We start from the raw sequence: 16540 nt of genomic DNA, 5'->3' as shown, positions 1-16540 counted from the left end.
GCCTTTTACCAGAAGACAACTGTGCGCATCAGGGGCTTTGCGTCATCTCTTCTCTGCAGACTTCTGACGTGCGCATCTTTCTCTTCGGCTCTTCAACATCAAGGTCTTTCGAGGGAGTTAAACCAAGAAAGCAGACTACATATAGGTGTCTTGCGGTAAGTGAAGGACAATGAACACAGAATATTAACGAAGTGATTAAGCTTGAAATATTTGTGCTCTTTAACCATAGCCTACAGCCTGGTGCCTTGTTAGATTTCCTTTTGGGTACATTCTGTAAATGCAGGTTACGGTTTTTATGTTGGATTTTTTTTCCTCACCTGGCGCCCAGGTGAGCTTTGACTGCAGGTTTCTAAACTGAATTATTTAAATTGATACTATTTTTACCGCTGTCTATGGCACTAAGCAAAGCAGGCAGGGCTACAAATACATTTAAAGTGAAAAATTAGCGTTACGAACCTGATAGAATAGGGTAGCCTATAGCCTACCAACCCCTATAAAAAAGAATCGGTCGAAAACTGCAATGCAATGCAATCGGCGATTATAATTTTAAAATGGTATGACTGAAATCAATAATTCAAATCAACTTTGCTCTTTGGACAGAAAAAATAATTAATATTTTACTGATTTACTTAAATGATGCGCAAAACTATTCATCTGCAGCAAAGTTGTCGAAGTAGCGCAGCATTAGAATACTTTTTCATAGAAAGTGGGCGTACTAAACATAGTGTCATACTGCCCTCCACTGGCTCTTTGTTGTTACAGCATGTAGTGAATGTTAAAAATGCAGTAGCCTATGCTGTGAAATGGTTGAAAACTAGAACAAAATAAAATACTTAAAAAAGTACTTAAAAAAATACTTAAAATGCAGTTTGAGGAAGATCATTACTGTTCTGTTGTGATTTTCTGGACCAGCGAGCTGATCAGATCTCTCTCCACAGGCCTGAGGACTGTGGATCAGAGTTTCTCAGTAAACCAGGATGATGTTTCCTTACCTTCACCCTCTGCTGCTGATGGGGGTTCAGCTGCTTCTCTCCTGCTGGACTCAGGCTGCTCCTGCAGACCCCAACCACTTCTTCTACCACGACTTCCTTAATGAAAATGGCAACAGTGAGAGTACGTACTCAGCCTGTATAATTAAAATGTTAGATACACATTATATCTACCAGGTGTATTTTACTTGGAATTTGTATTTTCTTAGTTCTTTTCCATGCCTCCTTATTTTGATCCAAACTCTTTATTTCTTCCAGTCCATTTTAATGGTGTGAAGCTGTATGTGGAGTCCGCTCAGCCGTCTGTGTTTGCAGTCCGGGGGGGAAATGCCTCCCTGTCCTGCAGGTACTGGTATGAGCCTGAACTGAGCTCCCAGAGGAAGGCCCGGGTCAAATGGTCCTGGCTCCCTGCTGCTGGTGGACAGGAGGCTGACGTTCTGGTGGCTGTCGGGTCCCGCAGTCGAAGCTTTGGGGACTTCAGGTTATTGAAAAGCCAATGTGATAATTCATGATTATTTTCTGTTACTGATGCCTATTGTTCATGCTTTCATCATAGCTGTTACAAAAATGAATTCAGCACCCTTCAGTTGCTCACTTGATAAACAATGGAAGTACCTGATACCAGGTTTAGGCCTACAGCTTGTTTGTGTCAAAGAAAGTTGAACTCCTGTCTGTCTGTCTGTCTGTTGGTCAGGAGCCGTGTGCGTCTCAGACAGGACTTCCCAGGAGATGCTACACTTATCATGACTGAACTCCAGCTGAACGATACAGGCCGTTATCGCTGTGAGGTGGTAGACGGACTTGAGGACAAGAGCGCTTTAGTTGATTTGGAGTTACGAGGTAGGCCATTCTATTCATATATCCATTTTGGAAATAAGTTGTTATGTGATGTTCACCTCTTACTGTTTCAAAAATATATAACTGATATACACATTTTAACCATCAAGCCTTTAGATCATTTGTTTTTACCAATTATTCTCACTGCAATTGCCTATTTATTGTCTGGCATTAATACTGTTCATCCTATACTGTAGACTTTTATTTCTTTTTGTGAAGCTCTTTGTAACGGTTTTGAAAAGTACCATATTAAGTAAAGATGAAAGAATCGTTAGTGGCAGTAGTCGTCACAGAAGTAGAAGTAGAAGTAGAAGTGGTAGTAGTAGTAGTAGTAGTAGTAGTAGTAGTAGTAGAGTAGTAATAGATAATAGATAATAATCATAGTTATCTAATTGATTCCTTCGCTCAGGAGTGGTGTTTCCCTACCAGCCTCCTCATGGTCGATACCACCTGAGCTTCCTGGAGGCGCGGCAGGCCTGTGAGCAGCAGGACTCCGCCCTGGCCACCTTCGAGCAACTCTTCCAGGCCTGGAAGGAGGGGCTGAACTGGTGCAACGCGGGCTGGCTGGCCGACGGGACGGTCCAGTACCCCATCACCCAGCCCAGGGTGCCCTGCGGGGGGCATGGCCTCGCACCGGGGGTCCGCAGCTACGGCAGACGCTACCAGCACCGCCATCGCTACGATGTCTTCTGCTTCTCCTCCTCACTCCGAGGTGAGATGGGCCTTGAGCGCTTCATCTGACAAAAACTGAAGAGTTTGGTTTTAAAATGACATATCCTTCATTTGAAAAAGTGATACCTGCACTTACAAATTGACAGCCAAAATGAAAAATAAATACTGGCACTTTTTAAAGGATAGTGGGAATCTTTAGTCCTTTAGTAAAAACACTTTAATAGACTGGATGCTCCATAAATTAGAATTTTATTTTAGAATATTTAATGTAGAAACATTGAATAAACAGTAGCTGATTGTTAACATTAGCTAACATTACAGGTCAACATCATGGATGTTCCCTTCAGTCCAGTTGCTGTTCTCTTTGATTTGGACCTTCTGCAGCTCTGCGAATCTGTAGACAATATCAAGGATAATTTTGGTGTATGTTTAATTTTTTTTTTTTTTTTTCATCCAAAGACTGGTTGAATTTACTTCTTCACTGTCATCCAGGTTTCCTACCTCATGTATGATGTAAATCAAATATGGCCACCATTTAAGTAAAGCTAATTAGAGAATGTGTAAGAACGACTGCTCTAATCCAATGAGGTTTCACTATTATCTGCTTCTGTAAAGTGTAGACAGTTCTACAAACCAATACAAAATTGACAACAACAAAAATCTTCCCACATGGGTCCCTGGGACAAAATCTAATCAAATGGGAGTCTCATGGGCGTCTGTTTGAGGGTCTATGACATGAAAACATGACTGAAAGACTCCTGAATAACAAATGTTGCTCCTCTGCAGGGAAAGTCTACTATCTTCAGCACCCGCTCAAGCTGAACCTGACTGAGGCTCAGGACGCGTGTCGAGAGGACGGAGCTGAGATAGCCAAGGTGGGCCAGCTGTACACCGCCTGGAAACTCACGGGTCTGGACCGCTGTGATGCCGGCTGGCTCGCTGACGGAGTCTTTCGCTACCCCATCGCCAGGCCCCGCAGAAACTGTGGCCCCTCGGAGCCAGGGGTGCGCAGCTTTGGCTTCCCACCTCCCCAACACAAGCACGGAGTCTACTGCTATAAGGCGGTCGATGAATTAATGTAGATCCTTCCCTGTCATTGGTGTCAGAAATGTGAAGCTGACTTTCATTTCTCGAAAATGTTTATTCTTTTGAGCAAGGTGTGGTATTTATGCTGCGATGTGGCATGGAATGAGCGTCATTTGCATTGAGGTTCAGAAACACGCTCATACAGGGTCAACCCTTGTGTATGAGATTATGAATGATATTTGTGGCATTATAACTGTATTATAACTAGTCCACAATTATAAGGCCTCCTCCATGGATGCTGTTTCATGTGGTCCACTGTATTATTGCATGTTTCTGTCTTTTTTGTGACGTATATATTATATTCTGAGGCTGTACCTATGTATGACAAAAAGTACAAAGAAACTCGGTTTTACAGTAACCTTTGACTAACCGTTATCTATACCTCATTGTACTTATCTACTACTATACTCTCTCTGTAAACTCCTATTTTTGTGTAACATGAGAGCAGAATATTTACTTTGATGTGACTGATTGGTGCATGATGAAGTAGTCTCACCACTCCTGTGATATAAGCTATTGACACTAACATCTGGAAAACAACAATCATTTCTACTGTATACCCACATACCTCAGTTGGTTTCCACAATAATGAAAGCGTTAATTGATTGTCTGTGATAAATAACTTATTTTTGTATAACAAATACATTTCCTGACCATTTAAATGCCTGTTCAAATTATCTCTGTCTCTCCCACTTTCAGACACAGATAGATATTATGCTTAGTTACATATTGTAGCTTTTTGAATTACATGCACATACACACCCAAATTAAGGCAACATGTTTTCTTAACCAGCAGAGGGCGTGAGAAACTATTATGTCCAACCCCAAATTTACTTCAGTGTTTTTTTTATACATTTTATAGCCTACTGCATACTGTCTAGTTTCTTATTCTTATTCAAAACTATTGCATACCATTGTAACCAGTATGCATCTTTAATTTGTTTTTGCACAGTGAAATAGCTTCAAAAATTGTATAACTTATACACTTTTTATAACTATAACTTTATAACATATTTGCTAACCTAAACTGATGATATTTCTTCAAAGTTTTAATTATACTTTGACATATGTTAATACTTTGCTTTTGGTCATGATGTGTAAAGGGATCACAGCAATCCGATTATATAGAATATCTGTCATTCACCTGACTAAAGTTTAACTTGAACGTCAGCAAATTTCTGTAAAGATCTATGCAATCTTCATGATTACTTTTGTGCTCTGTTCACAACAACCTAAATGTGAAATGCATGGAGCTAGTTCTCATACCTAAAACACAGGTATGAGAGACAAGATGGAAAGAATCAGATGGTGAGGTGAGATTTTAAAAATCAAGGGTTTAATGAAAACATCTCACCTCAAAAGAGAAAAAAATGCCAGAAATAAAAATAGCACTAACATAACAAAAACTCATTGGAAACTCTCAGCAAGGAGGAATGTCTGTGTGTGTCTGTGTGTGTGTGTGTGTGTGTGTGTGTGGGTGGGTGTGTGTGTGTGTGTGTGTGTGTGTCCTGAACATTCAACGACAGCCAGCAGATGGCACTCAGATGTTTATGGTCTGGTCTTATGCAAAAAAAAAAAAAATGGAGGAAAGTAGAACAAAATGTACAGCAACTAAATTGTATTTACTGCTGAGCTTTCTCATGTTAACTTTATTAGTTACACCACAAATCAACACAAAAGTCTGTTGCTGTGGCTGAGCAGCTTCAGAATAAGATACAACTAAAACTACAAGGCATTTGGTTAGTTTTAATATTATTTAGAAGTTTTGAAATCTAGATTGGCATACTAATCAGGATTTACATAATACTGCCTTTGCCTTGGCATAACAAAATGCACCAACTTTACTTTAATCATACGCCAAGATCAGCTAGATTTCCTAGATTTCCTAGATTTGCTGTGAACAAACTGCAGTCATGCAGAAAATCTGGCATTAGGAAATGAAATACAATTAGATTAAATGTGAAGAATGTAGAATGACCTTAATGTGACTGCTGTAAGCAAAGGGAAATCTGAAGTGAAATATGACAACTTGGTGGGGAAAAAAACACTCTCAAAGAAGAAGGACGCGGTGTACCTAAGAATCCGGTCTGTTCTCAGGTCGTGTAATATCTCTCAAGTTTATGTGGCATTTGTGAGGGCGGCAATACAATATTGGCCGTACAGCTGATTCAGCTTCATGTCTTGTTAGCTTCATGTTAGGAAAAAGCAATGACATAACCAACTTGACATACAGAGGCAATTATAACCGGATGCTTCACTGAATGTAGTTTACCAAATATCGGCCCTGATAGATTTTAGATACATAAAATTAAATAAATAGCATAATCATTAAGGAGGTGTTGCACAATGTGTACACAGGAAGCTATTATGCAAGTAGACACTGAAACTAAGGATGTCCAACACCCAGAGTCACTAACTAAGCAGTTTCATTCTCTAACTTTCACAGCTTTGACTAAAATGTGCATCACACAGTATTCATGTGAGTGGATTTGCTACTGAGCCATTTGTTATGTTCATGCGGCTGGTTGCTGCAGCTGTGTTAGTTAAATGCTGGACCAGAAGAGGAGATGGCAACACTTCACACCAACATAGATATTTACATATAACCAAATGAAATACAAAAAACATCAGTTTGATAAAATGGAATAATCACAATAAAAGGCTGCCATGATAAAATGTGATCAGACTAACAAAAACACGCAAGAAATGTTCATATTTGGTAAACAAATGGGGGATGCAGACACTACACAGCAAAATTATCAGTGTTAATAAGTGTTGATTTTTAAGTGAGAGTTACATGGACTTGACAAGTGTTGACTGGAGAGTTGTTTGTCCACTCATAGAGCTGATATGACTGTTGGGCGGCTGCTCATCTAAAAGTGATAAATGAACTCTAATGGGTGTGGAGTTATATAAACACTGGCATAGTGTTGACACTACTTTGCTGTGCATGGAGGGACATGTGATGCATCAAAAAATGCATAGCCAATTTTTATTTGATACAAGAATGGATTGTATTGTATGTAGCTACTCACAATATTGAATTTGACCTTTCTCCATTTTAGCTATTTGTTTGGCCAGCGGTACCAGACATAGGCCTACATTACATGTGCTAAAGAAAAGCTGTTTTGTTCTAACTTAAAGGACACATCTAATGTGATGCACGCTTTCAGCAGGTTACCAGGAAACTAAATACTGCAGTAGGCAACAGCATGAAATTAGAATATGGAAAAAACCCAGGTATTGTACAGAAAACGTGACAACCGCAATTCAATTCAAGGATGAGGCAGACAACATCACATGTCAGACTATGCTTGGAAAATAATCAGCATATTAGACTAGAATGGTGATTCACAAAAAAGTCTTCCACACCCAAGCTGTAATTGCATGAATAACATGATTAAGCCTGCAGACCGAGCTTTAAATACTAAGAATCGCCCAGTCACATTTTAAAGATAACAGTATTCTCAATATATCACATGCTAGTCAAATGAGAAGGAAGCATGTCAGTCTTATAGCTTGACTTCCTGAGGCCATAAACCAGATTTCCTCCTTGAAAATATAGGCTTACTCGCACAGTATATTTTTTATAGACTTCAAGAAATCGAGAAAGCCTGAACCTCGTAAATATCAGAATGAAGCTTGGAGTGGGCGAAGACCACGAATAGAAATCTTACAAGTTAGAACTGGATTCCATACTTGGCAACCTCCTCTTCATAGTTGAGGTTCTCGAGGGTGTAAACCCCAGAGTAAGTGATATTTTGGTGTAACCTCAGGAAACTGTGTCATGGCATCGGTCGGGAGGAATCTAAACAAAACAAAAGGAGGTCAGCTGCAGGCCGGTCAAAGAAATACAATGCCAATGTGATAAGAAGTGCTACACTCACCGAGCACTTTATTAGGAACCCCTACACCTGCTTATTCATGCAATTATCCATTCAGCCAATCATGTGGCAGCAGTGCAATGCATAAGATCATGCAGATACAGGTCAGCAGCTTTAGTTCATGTTCACATCAAACATCAGAATGGGGAAAAAATTTGATCTCAGTGACTTTGACCGTGGCATGGTTGTTGGTGCCAGACGGGCTGGTTTGAGTATTTCTGAAACTCCTGATCTCCTGGGATTTTCACGCACAACAGTCTCTAGAGTTTACACAGAATGGTGCGAAAAACAAAAAACATCCAGTGAGCGGCAGTTCTGTGGACGGTGAGGTCAGAGGAGAATGGCCAGACTGGTTGGAGCTGACAGAAAGGCAGCAGTAACTCAGATAACCTCTTTACAACTGTGGTGAGCAGAAAAGCATCTCAGAATGCACAACATGTCCAACCTGGAGGCGGTGGACATTGAGCTGAAAGCTGATACCTACCCAGTATTAGTAAGGTGTTCCTAATAAAGTGCTCATTGAGTGTATATTCTTTATCTTTTGTATCAGACTGGCAGCCTTATCTTGTATATTATATGTATATATGATCTGTAAAATCTTAAAGTAAGATGCTGGTAGCACTTCTGAATACAAACTAGGCCAAAAATGAAAATTAATAAGGGAAAAAAGCTGATAAGGCATGGCTAGAATAACGCATAGATGTTCTACATTTAACATGTGTGTGCTAATATGCCAGTAGAATAAAAATCTATGAGGTCTGTTACAGTTTAGCCCATACATTTGTGTCAGACTACTGTCAGCTGATTATGTAACCTTCAACCAGGACAGTGGTTAATAATAAAAAGGTGGGTAAACTATGACTTCCAGCATCAATTTTCCTTTTTTTGTCTTGTAAATACCATATCTTCATATATCTTAAAACAGTTTGATGTACTGACTTCACTATGATATAGGCTACTGTGAATTTATGCCACAAAGTTTCATGTCAAGCTAAAAATGTGGTCTCATTACTGTCTAGAAACAAGAAACAAAATAAAATACAAATAAAAACAAAGTCTTACATAAAGTTGGTAAATGAGAAAATGATGACAAAATAGGCCAACTCCACTTGGTTATGTTTCTTTCCTTCTCTTTTTTTCCCAATCTATAATTTCTTCCATTAAATTACAGCATAGGGCTGGGCGGGGTGAGCGGGGGCTGAGGTGGGCGATGGTTGCTGATTGGCTGTCTGGGTTTTCGCTTCCGCAAGCGCGAGGTGCTTATATAGCCAATCACAACACACTGTGGAGTATGTGTAAGCGAGACTTGGCAAACGGTTCTCTCTCGGTGGAAGACCGCGTCGCAGCGACATCGTCCAGCTTTCACCCTACTCAGTGCAATGGAGGAATCGAGTAGTTGACGTTTCCTGTAACCTTCTCTTTTTAAGCTTTCTTCCGTCTGATCACCGTGTTCCCGAGTTGACCGGTCCCGGTTTTTATTGACGTGTTTTTCCTTACGACTTTCTGAGCTTTCACGATCCACAGACAACATGAAGTACATTATCGGCATCGGCGGGTGAGTTCAAATGAATGGACGGGTTAGCTAGCTAGCTTAGCTAGGCCCGCAGCCTGGCACACGTGGAGGGCGTTCATGTCATCGGCTAACCGGCAGAGGCTACTTCCTCCCTCCCCCCCTTTTTACTTGCTGTAGAAATTGTCCAAAAAATGTCGTGTCAAAGCCTCACCCTACGTGGAAACTGTCTCCATTCAACATGTAGCTCCTAATCTCATTTGGCGGCAATGAATGTAACAACAAAGTAACGGACCTAACGTTAAGCGTCAAGATGTAAAATTCAGTTGACCCACCCTTTTGTGTGATCTAATGGTGTATGCCGTACATTCATAGTTTAAGTTACATAATAGTAAATCGTGTCAAATTGTACATATTATTAAGTTGGGCTTTTTTTATGGGGGAAAAAGCATAGGCGTTGCTTTTGCTGAAATGTAATTATGTTAAAATTTGTCGTTATTTGCCATATGGTAAGCGAATGGAGATCATAGGTTTACCCACTCATACGTTTACCACTGCATGCACTGCTAAATGCTAAAACGTGTTATTGAATGGTTACTACTGAGTCAGTACATCATGTATTGGGCGAAGCAATTGTCTCACAGCACTGCTTGTCATGCGTGGGCTGCGTCGTGCAGCATTTTTTATGGCCCTTCCTTGTTCCACACAGAGTAACCAATGGAGGGAAAACCACCCTCACCAACAGACTGATCAAGAACTTGCCCAACTGCTGTGTGGTACATCAGGATGACTTCTTCAAGGTGAGTTTCATACAACTGTACATGCATTTCTGAATATACAAAGGGATTCTTCTGAGGAAGAGTAACATGAGTCAGTGGGAGTGTTTTACACTTGCTGCCTGTGATAGTCGGTAATGTGTAAAAATACAAATATTGTGGTTAAAGTGTATGGAAACCCTATCAAGAGCATCCGTTTGGTGGAGTGTAGCACTAGTGGAATGTACCTGGGTACATCTTATCCATGTATGTTTCAGCCCCAAGATCAGATTGAAGTTGGTGAAGATGGCTTTAAGCAGTACGATGGTAAGCCTGGGTCTTTATGGAAGGGTTGTGTGTATGTGTGTGCTTTGGAGGGCGTGTGTATGTGGTGGTGTATTGTAGTAATCTGCATGTTTTATAACAAAGACGCCTGATGTGAAATGACTGTCTGTTTCTCACTTTTTTATGTGCTTCTTCCTCCCCTCTCTTCTCAGTCATTACTGCTTTGGACATGGACGCCATGATGAGCACGATCTTTGGGTGGCTGGAGAACCCTGTGAAGTTTGAGAAGTCGCATGGCGTCAATAACACCCTGGATACGGACATCCTCCCGGAGTCTGACCATAAGGACGAGGAGACTCACATCCTTATTGTGGAGGGCTTCCTGCTTTACACCTACGGGTGAGAATATTTTGTGCTAAGTAGGAATGAGAGGCTGCCAGCATTCCTCTGTGTAGTGATTACATAATAAAGCAAACGTGGAAACTGACTTATCTTATCTGCTCTTGCAGACCTTTGATCGACGTACTGAACCAAAGTTACTTTATTTCCATTCCATACGAAGAATGCAAAAAGAGGAGGTGGTAAGTGCTTCAGTGTTCAAACGCCATTCTTAATTAGCTGTTGTGTTGTCTAGTCATGTGTTTTTATAGCATATTTAATCTGTGTGTGGTGTCGCCCGGCAGCTCTAGGAACTACACGGTGCCAGACCCCCCCGGTCTGTTTGACGGTCACGTCTGGCCCATGTATGTAAAACACAAGAACATCATGGAGGAGTCAGGAGTTGATGTTGGTAAGTGTCTGTGCTGTGTTAGTACTGTTGTAATGTGAAATGTGTAACTTATTTTGCTCCAATTGCTTTTGATAGAAATATTAAGTTGTGGAAGGCAGATGAATAAAGATTTTGTTGTATCAACTGAATGTATTTATTGTGTTATTACAGTGCAGCTAGATGGAACTAAGTCAAAGGAACAATTGTTCAACTTTGTCTACGGAGACATCCTGAATCACATCCAGAAGTGTCTGTAATAAACAAAGGTACATACCCCCATCCTAATGTCTTCTCATTGCAATCTTTTTTTGTTTTGTTTTGCAAGTGTAAATCTGATTCTGAATCATTATTGATTTTTATTTTTATTTTCTATGCTTTGCAGGTCAAATGATCGGCTAAGAGGAGCATATATCCAGCCAGCAGGAGGGAGACCGCCTTGCCTTAACAGTTTCTACCTGGCAGCTCAAATTAGCTGACTGCTAAGTCTTTTATAAATGTAAATTATTAACCGACGGCATCAAATGCTGGCATCATTTTATATCCACCATATTTATTGCTTTGTTACCGACCTACAGTTGATGGAAAGTTCAGAGGATGGTTGCACTAGTTGCATATGTCAATAAATGATCCTCCTGCCATCTCTTTCTGTCCTTGGCATTACTTGTGTTTGCATATTTTAAGGATTTTTCTCCCACTCTGTCACACTGCACTAGTATGAAGTGTTTGAAATCTACAAAATATAGTTCTAAGATTCAATTCTCTCCCTGTAAGCAGTACGCTGCCATGGGTAAAATCCTTAATCCTAGGTTGCTAGACTGGTAGTACGCGATGCGTTTCCTTTTTCATCACTTCAAGCCCTGAGGAGCTACAACTTAAGTACAAGGGCTAACAGCTTTACACTATCTGACTCCAGGCAACAGTTGGTGTGAATGATAGAGCAGAATCACCAGACTCAACCCTGTGACCTCGGGTTTAGAGCGTAACGCTTATCTAAATTCAGACACACATTGGCCTATTTCTCTGGAAGAGTTCAAAGAATTTCCCTGGAATAAACAATAAGGATCACTGTATTCTAAGAAATGGGGCACAATTTATAAGGTCTATTTGCTTGACTTGCCTGTTATTAAAATGAACAGCCTTGAGGTAATAAATAACATCAGATCAACCACATAAAAGTATTTTGAGAATTGAATACAATAATACTGAAAGGTTAATGTTTAAAATTAACAAGCATTCAAAATGCATTTCTGTATTTTACAGTCCATTTACAACAAAGACAAACTTAAATTAACCTGTTACTCAACCATGCCTTGCAGTGAAGGAATAAACCATGTGGTAGTTCACTGCAAGGACTCATTTGTTTAATATTTGTAAAATTCCAACACAAATGCTGTCACAAGTCAGCATAAGGATTTTATTAAGCATATATTAATGTGTATCTATGGTATATTTCCACTAGTTTAAAAAGTACTATTGTGTAAGATACTTAAAAGCCTGAAATCGTACACTGGTGTGTTGCCTTTCAGATACCACTCATACAAGATAAATTAACAATTGTCCAAGTTGTAGAAAGCATCTGCCCCTTTACTAACAATAACCTTCACCAGCTAATGCACAAAATATGCTTTAATACTGCATGTGTGTACAGGAAGTACACTATTTATTTTCCCCCCGTGGAAATAAAGCAACAGAAGACACGGCTCATGAAGACTAAACTCTTCACCCACAGAAGTCTGGAACAGTTGGGACCATGTGGGTGTGAGTCAGCACCGCTGGGTGAGCGAAGAGGCTTCCAGCAGTCCTTTCTTCACTTACACTTACTGTACAGTGAGGCATTATGCAACGCTGCTTCATGTATGTATGGAAGTAGGTCATAGTCTGACTATAAGCAGGCAATGTCCTCTCTTGGCCTACATAGGAAGAGTCCAGGATATGAGATTCCCTTTGTTGTACTGCAGGAGGGTTGTGGCTGTTGGTTTTCTTTACAATAAAGAGATTAGCTACTTAAAATGTCTCCTGTGTATAATCCATTATAGTTATACATGAATAATTATTTTTTTCATATCTAAAATATTATGGATCCAGTCTAAACGTGTGCTTTAGTCAACCAATGACTCACCTTTTGAAAACTACATCATTTGTTTATACTTTTTTTTTTTTTTTGCCACAAATCCTTTTACATTTAACTGCCATTGTTTTCCAGTGATGAGTATCTCATTTTGGAACAAACCTTGTCATATATTAATATTGTAAAAACATAGCAACATACCTACATTACATTGCATGGTGGGCAAATGGAGGCCTGACAAAGAGAGAGTGTGCTGTGTTAGTTACTTAACATTCACTGTGCACAATGCACTTCTTATGGGTTTCTCTGGTTCCAGACAGTGCTGGCTTATTGACCTATGAGTGTCTGGCTAACAACTGCACACCCACACACACACACACACACACACACACACACACACACACACACACACACACACACACACAGTTAACTCATCTGTCTCAATGTCAGACTGAGCCAGGAGACAAAGCACGTTGGCCTTTTCAAATGGTTTCCATTTGCAGTGAATACAACAGTAGACATGAAAATAGAATCGGCTGTCAACAACAACAGGTTTTCCACAAACGTCTATTTTGTGAATTTAGTCACACAGTTTGAAATTGAAGTTTTATTGTCTATTTTGATGGCCTCAAAAAGACTCCTTGGTAGGTAACATACCCATTTCCTCTCTCTGTTACATGACAACACATTATGTCTGCTCCTAAACACACATGCAATACACACACACACACACACACACACACACACACACACACATGAATGTTTACACATGCCTTGCCTGAACCTGTTGCCGTTCCAGACATACTGCACAGTGGTTGAGACTTTGCTACCTGCAGCTGTCAGCCAGTGGGCTATTAAAACTTTTACTCACTCCCTGGCACTTATCCATTAACACAAGCTACATAATATGTTAATGTCAATGACATCTTCTTTAAGTAACAGCCATTCGAGCTTTAGTTAGGTTTACTCTCAGCTTATGGGCTCAGACCAATCAGTACATTCAAATGTATCTAGAGAGAGAGAAAAAGAGAGTGAGAGCGAGAGAGAGAGTGAATGGTAGATCTTGTTACAATCCCATCCATCCTGGGAATTTCCAACAGCCTATTTTAGTTTCTAGCAGGACTAACACCAAAATGCCTTATCCCCACTGATAAGAATGCAATTCTTTCCCAGCAGCTTTTCAAGGATTCTCTTACAAAAGAAAAAGACTAGTTTAATTTGGTGTTAATTCACAAAAATATACAGAAATGTTAGTTTTCTATCAGTAAACTTCATAAATTATAGTTGAAGAGTTTAATTCCAAAACACTATCCATTTTGAAAAAAACAAACAACTTTGCTATGTGAAAATGAAAAGTATTTCAAAAACACAGATGATTCTGTGCTCAAAAACAGATATTTTAAATATACACAGCAACATAATGTGCTTTAACTCACTTTAGAACAATCTAGGATTGAATGTGTGAGATAAAGCAGTTATGTAACCTCGAGTCCTGGCAAGACCTCCTTCAAAAAGCCGTTCCAGATCTGCACTGAGGCTTGGCTGCATACCATATTGACCTCTACCTCTGCTCTGCTTCTCTCTCTCTCAGCCTGGCTCTCCGCTTTCCACAGCAGCGTGAAGTGCCAGCTCAAAATGTTAAAAACAATCGACTGGAGGCGGTATTTGTTTTTTGTTTAAACTAAATGAAGTCCTGTAGTGGAAATCTGGCTATTGTGATCTCTCCTTTGCAGCCCTCATCTACTTGACTCAGATGTAAACTATACACACATAGCATCATGGAGACAGATGATGTCGTCTTCTGACACCCATACTGCCTCTGGACTAGAATAAAAACCCTGCAGTTTTCTAAACCACACCAACCACCAGACCCGGGGTTATGAGGGACGCGATACTGGATCTTACTGGATCTTGTTTGTGTATGTGAGAACGTGTGTGTGTGTATGTTTTTGTGTGTCTGTCTGCCTTTCTATCTGTGTCTGTGTGTGTGTGTGTGTGTCTGTCTGTGCATGAGTTTCTGTGTATGTGTCTGTGTCTGTGCTGCACCCGTCTCGCTCTCTCTCTCTCTCTCTTTCTCCCTCTCTCTCTCTGTCTGTCTCTCTCTACACACCCACACCTCTCCATAGTGGATCCAAAAAGGAGGGGAAGCAACAGTCTGCTGCGGTAAACTCAAATAGAGCATATAAACAACACTATAAATCCTCGCTTCAGACCTCTAACTCCATATAGTTAAGGTTTAGATTGTCACATCGTCACCTCGCCCAGGTCAGACAGTGTGTGGGCGCAGTGGCTCACACACACACACACACACACACACACACACTCACAATATCAACACCCACTGGCAACAGAGGTGACTGCGGGTCTGTGAGCGCCTGCCTAAAATCTGTCAGTAAACACAAACTCTTTGTCTTTCTCACAGCTTTGCCATGCTTCCTTTCTCATCTTTCCTCCTATTTTCCCTTCTGTTACGCAGCTAAAGGAAATAACGGGGACAAAGCACACTCATTTAATCAAATCATCCGTTCCCTCCGCCGCAATTATGCTGCTCTTCAAAGCCTCCTTTCCAGCCCAAGACTCATTTCTATATTTACTGATTTACTACAGCCCATGAGAGGAGCCCATGAAAACCAGGCATTCATGCTGTAAAACATTTTGTCTCTAATGGGGCTTTCTGAGAGAACTTGTTTTGAAAATGTGACCCACTAAGGCTGTTATGGTAGTGAGGTGAACAGGGTTACCTCAGCACCTATGGGGCTGGCGAAAGCAGTCTTCCACCTACTGTGGTTCACCAAGGCTGTCTGTGTTTACGCTGCATGGAATTGGCCTTGGGAGAATTTACACCACAGAGACAACAAGACATTGTTGGGATTGGACACTTAACTTTTCTCACTGCTTCTTTTTGCAGCGAATAAAGGCCAGCGAAAGAGTCAGATTTTAAAAAATCAGCGGGTAACCAAAAGACATGTTGGTTACATACTAAATTGTTACGTTTAAAAACCTCTGTACCATCTGTTGAGTCACAGAAACCTAATTACCAATGTTCTCCGTGCCCACCTATCCAGACTTGCGTACGTACAGTTATATAAGACCTTAGTGGGAGAGGAAAGTAACCTCATTCACTGTCACTCTGGTCAAAATACCACAGGGAGATATGTTTTCCAGAGCCATTGGTCCAGCTCCTCATATGGTGTGCATGGAATACTACCACGCCAACCAAATGGTAAAACCTGAGGGAAATAATAACATGATGCAACGATGGACCATATCCTGTTATGGTGGGCCTGGGAGCGGCCTGGTGCTGCCAGTCTGAAGCCGACCACAGCCTCCCACTCCTCATCCGTCTGAATCACTGTTTACTTAGACAGGAAGGCTGCCCGCTACAACACCATCTGCTGCTGCTGCTGCGCGTCTGTGACTCGCTTGTGGCTTTGGCGAGGAGGGGTTTGTGTTTTTCCCCGACGGCCAAGTTTCTAAAAGCAGAGACGAGTCAAAACCAAAGGGCTGAGAGGAGCAGGGCCCAGCCTCGGAAACCACGGCTTCTCTGAGCCGTCTAGCCCCTCAAGGCCCTCACACGCCCCCACCCTGCAGAAGAAAGGGGCCCTATTGAATCAAGCGCATCTAACCCAGTAAATTAACAATAGGTCCTATTGGAGATTTCTTGCTGGTAAAAATATTACTATCA

The 16540-nt window shown here is 40.8% G+C and overlaps 2 protein-coding genes across 3 annotated transcripts; both read left to right on the top strand.

Annotated features, from left to right (window-relative positions):
• Positions 1-116: 116 nt before the first annotated feature.
• LOC139645200 (hyaluronan and proteoglycan link protein 3-like) lies at positions 117-4175 on the top strand. The gene is made up of 6 exons (XM_071520850.1): positions 117-155; positions 939-1113; positions 1248-1470; positions 1684-1829; positions 2236-2538; positions 3285-4175. The coding sequence occupies exons 2-6, from the start codon at positions 978-980 to the stop codon at positions 3578-3580; spliced, it is 1104 nt and encodes a 367-aa protein (XP_071376951.1). The 5' UTR covers positions 117-155; positions 939-977; the 3' UTR covers positions 3581-4175.
• A 4594-nt stretch (positions 4176-8769) lies between these two features.
• On the top strand, positions 8770-11425 carry mibp2 (muscle-specific beta 1 integrin binding protein 2). 2 transcript variants are annotated; one of them, XM_071520840.1, is made up of 8 exons: positions 8771-9023; positions 9688-9778; positions 10012-10060; positions 10231-10417; positions 10528-10599; positions 10702-10808; positions 10959-11053; positions 11170-11425. In XM_071520840.1, exons 1-7 carry the CDS (start codon positions 8998-9000, stop codon positions 11042-11044), a joined length of 618 nt encoding a protein of 205 aa, XP_071376941.1. In that variant the 5' UTR covers positions 8771-8997; the 3' UTR covers positions 11045-11053; positions 11170-11425. The 2 variants fall into 2 exon arrangements, with proteins under 2 accessions (XP_071376942.1, XP_071376941.1); XM_071520841.1 differs by lacking the exon at positions 10012-10060 and having other exon boundaries at positions 8770-9023.
• The last annotated feature ends 5115 nt before the right edge of the window (positions 11426-16540 follow it).

The sequence above is a fragment of the Centroberyx affinis genome, unplaced genomic scaffold (assembly GCF_046629955.1).
Source record: "Centroberyx affinis isolate AG114_WGS23_722 - 3 ecotype Tasmania unplaced genomic scaffold, CSIRO-AGI_Caff_v1 ptg000829l_1, whole genome shotgun sequence".
Lineage (NCBI taxonomy): Eukaryota > Metazoa > Chordata > Actinopteri > Beryciformes > Berycidae > Centroberyx > Centroberyx affinis.
This window is presented reverse-complemented; position numbering and strand designations above follow the sequence as displayed.

Excerpts from the sequence above, each read along its gene's own strand:
- mibp2 (XM_071520840.1), top strand. The coding sequence starts at position 8,998 with ATGAAGTACATTATCGGCATCGGCGG. Across the intron at positions 9,024-9,687 it reads TACATTATCGGCATCGGCGG|AGTAACCAATGGAGGGAAAA; the intron begins GTGAGTTCAAAT and ends TGTTCCACACAG. Across the intron at positions 10,418-10,527 it reads TTCCTGCTTTACACCTACGG|ACCTTTGATCGACGTACTGA; the intron begins GTGAGAATATTT and ends CTGCTCTTGCAG.
- LOC139645200 (XM_071520850.1), top strand. The coding sequence starts at position 978 with ATGATGTTTCCTTACCTTCACCCTCTGCTGCTGATGGGGGTTCAGCTG. Across the intron at positions 1,114-1,247 it reads TGAAAATGGCAACAGTGAGA|TCCATTTTAATGGTGTGAAG; the intron begins GTACGTACTCAG and ends TATTTCTTCCAG. Across the intron at positions 2,539-3,284 it reads CTTCTCCTCCTCACTCCGAG|GGAAAGTCTACTATCTTCAG; the intron begins GTGAGATGGGCC and ends GCTCCTCTGCAG.